Below are 2,595 nucleotides of genomic sequence, written 5' to 3' on the forward strand. Positions count from 1 at the left end.
GTTTGTTTTAGTATGAGTAAATGATATGAATTTATTGAAGATAATGTCTTAATCTTTTGTTTAAATTTGTTTCTAGTTCATTAGTATAAATTCTTTTAAATGTTTTCTCAAATAGTCCAAAACATATATTATGACTCAAATCTGTTTATGATTTATTGGTATTGGATTTTCTCAATGTTTTTCTTGAATATTTAAAAGAAAAATTTTGAAACAAAAAAAAAGAGAGTATGATTGTTATTCTAATTAGACTATCATTTGGTCTACAATAAAATATCATAGATACTATAATTTGTTTAATTTCTTAATCTTATTTAACATGTATATATGTTCATATAAACAAAGAAAAATCAAAATTTTAATTACATACTTAAGAAATAAAACTATTCTGGTGCACCACAATTGGCACTTGAGGGTCCCCACCAATCAATTTCTCTATCTAACACATAACATGATTGATTTTATTATATTCATTCATCAAAATTGTGTTTCGGGCAACTAATTCTACAATTATTTATCTTTCTTTTTATCATTGGTTATTATTTAATTTATAATTTGTATACGTGTTCAAATGTATAAATAGCACACAAAGTGTTAAAATAACAAACTATTTTATAAAGGTAAAAATAGTAAATCTTAATTAAAAACATCTATATGTGTTTAAATGAATTATATATATTTTTTTAAATTATGATTTTTTTAAATGACATTTAAAAGAAAAGAGTATTAATTTAGAAGTTGACCAATTTTTTCAAGTTTAGGAACTTGAAAATATTTGAAGAAGGTAGAAATATTTTTGTCATAAAAAAAATAGGGTTCATAGGGTAAAATATGAACATAGTATTAATATAATATTAATATAATATTAAAGGGTGATGATTGGTGGAGAGTAGGAGTATAGTATGGAATGTGAAGTACCTTATATAAACCAATTGAAGTGAACCTCTCATTATATAATAGCCATTTTTCATTGGTTCCATTCCCTGCATTTTCTAGCTTCTTCTTCTCTCAACTCTCATCTATGGCTACCTTTCCTTCTCCTCCTTCACCTTCTTCTTCTTCTTCTTCTTCAATTCCTTCTCCAAGATCTAGCATGTTTTACTATGCTAGAAGTGAAGACCACTATGAGGAGCCTCACTTCCTCCAAGCTTGCTTTCTTTGCAGAAAACCACTAGGCCAAAACCGTGACATCTTCATGTACAGGTTAGGTCAATTTTTCATTCAATCCACACCACTTTCATCTGTTTAAGCCAACCCCAGATGCTGATTCTTGTTCATTCCTTCAACTTAATTGGAAATTTTTAATTTTTACACTGAATTTTGCATGTGGGGTATGAGGAGAAGAGCTGAATTCTAGACCTGAGTTTTCAGATCTAGAACAAAACACATGCAATATTTCTTTGGCTGGATTAATTCAGACTTGTTGATTTCTTTTTGGCTGATTTAAATTACTAAATATGTCCAAAGATTTGTTTTTTGTTTTTTGTTTTTTTTTTATATAAGTTGAATGGTTTAAATAAAGTGTTTTCCTTGTTCTTGTTGTTGATGTAGTTGTTTTGTACTAGATTAATTGAAATCTTGAGATTTAGATTTGTGATGAGTGTTTTGTTGTTATGCAGAGGGAACACACCATTTTGCAGCAAAGAGTGCAGGCAGGAGCAAATAGAGATTGATGAGGCAAATGAGAAAAGTTGGAAGGTTTCTTCCAAAAGGGGTGTGAGACAATCAGAGAACAATCAAAATTCCACACCCAATAAGGCTGTAAGAACTGGCACAGTGGCAGTGGCCTAATCAAGGAACAATCCATGAAATGATGATGATTATGTTTGATGAATATATGAGTGGGGAAAAAAGGGTCAAATTTTTTTGAAGTGAAAAAGATGGAATGAAGAATTCCAAAGGAAGATGAAGTGCAATCAATAATCCATGAAGATTCTGATGAACCAGGATGAATCTTCTCTCTGCCTTTGTAAAGAAAAAAGTTGGGGTTTTGTTTTCCATTGGGAGAACAGAAAAAAAGAAATACCCAACCAAGAATTTTGGCTCCTTTTGTTTCTGTTTTTTTTATATTTTTTTTTGGTAATATTGATTTCACCCTTTTCTTTTCACTATTTTTTTTTCTCTCTATCTGCTTTGAGTGTTCTATGAGAAAAAGAAAAAAAACCTCATGGATGTATTGGTAAGATGGTGTTTTGTTTTCCTAAAATTTGAGGCAATGGAGAAATAGTATCAAAGATTCATCATCCAAGATCTAGATCAGTAAACTTTGCTACATTCTTCCAAGAACTTGTGTCCATGGAAAATTCTAGTCACTCATTGAAACTCAAATCTCAATCCAACCAACAAGTTTTTTTTATTGGATCTAAACAACCAAAGATTATTTGTCCATATAAAAGAGCTTGGATCCTTAAAATAGGCAACCTTTGAATAAATATGGAAGTTCTTGCAAATGAAAAAAAAAATGTTAATAGGAAGTTAATTAGTCAAATTTGGCATCTTTACTCTCTCACTATTAACGTTTTATCAACCAAAACTTTATATCTCTCAAATGGGAAGTTCTTTCATAGATAACAAAGTTTTTTTTTAATATGAATATTT

The 2,595-nt window shown here is 29.3% G+C and overlaps 1 protein-coding gene across 1 annotated transcript; it reads left to right on the forward strand.

The window, feature by feature from the left end:
• The first annotated feature begins 953 nt into the window (after positions 1-953).
• LOC137818995 (FCS-Like Zinc finger 3-like) lies at positions 954-2,245 on the forward strand. The gene is made up of 2 exons (XM_068622684.2): positions 954-1,200; positions 1,617-2,245. The coding sequence occupies exons 1-2, from the start codon at positions 1,019-1,021 to the stop codon at positions 1,786-1,788; spliced, it is 354 nt and encodes a 117-aa protein (XP_068478785.2). The 5' UTR covers positions 954-1,018; the 3' UTR covers positions 1,789-2,245.
• Positions 2,246-2,595: the final 350 nt, after the last annotated feature.

This window comes from Phaseolus vulgaris, chromosome 10 (genome assembly GCF_051622355.1).
Source record: "Phaseolus vulgaris cultivar YP4 chromosome 10, ASM5162235v1, whole genome shotgun sequence".
NCBI classification, from domain to species: domain Eukaryota; kingdom Viridiplantae; phylum Streptophyta; class Magnoliopsida; order Fabales; family Fabaceae; genus Phaseolus; species Phaseolus vulgaris.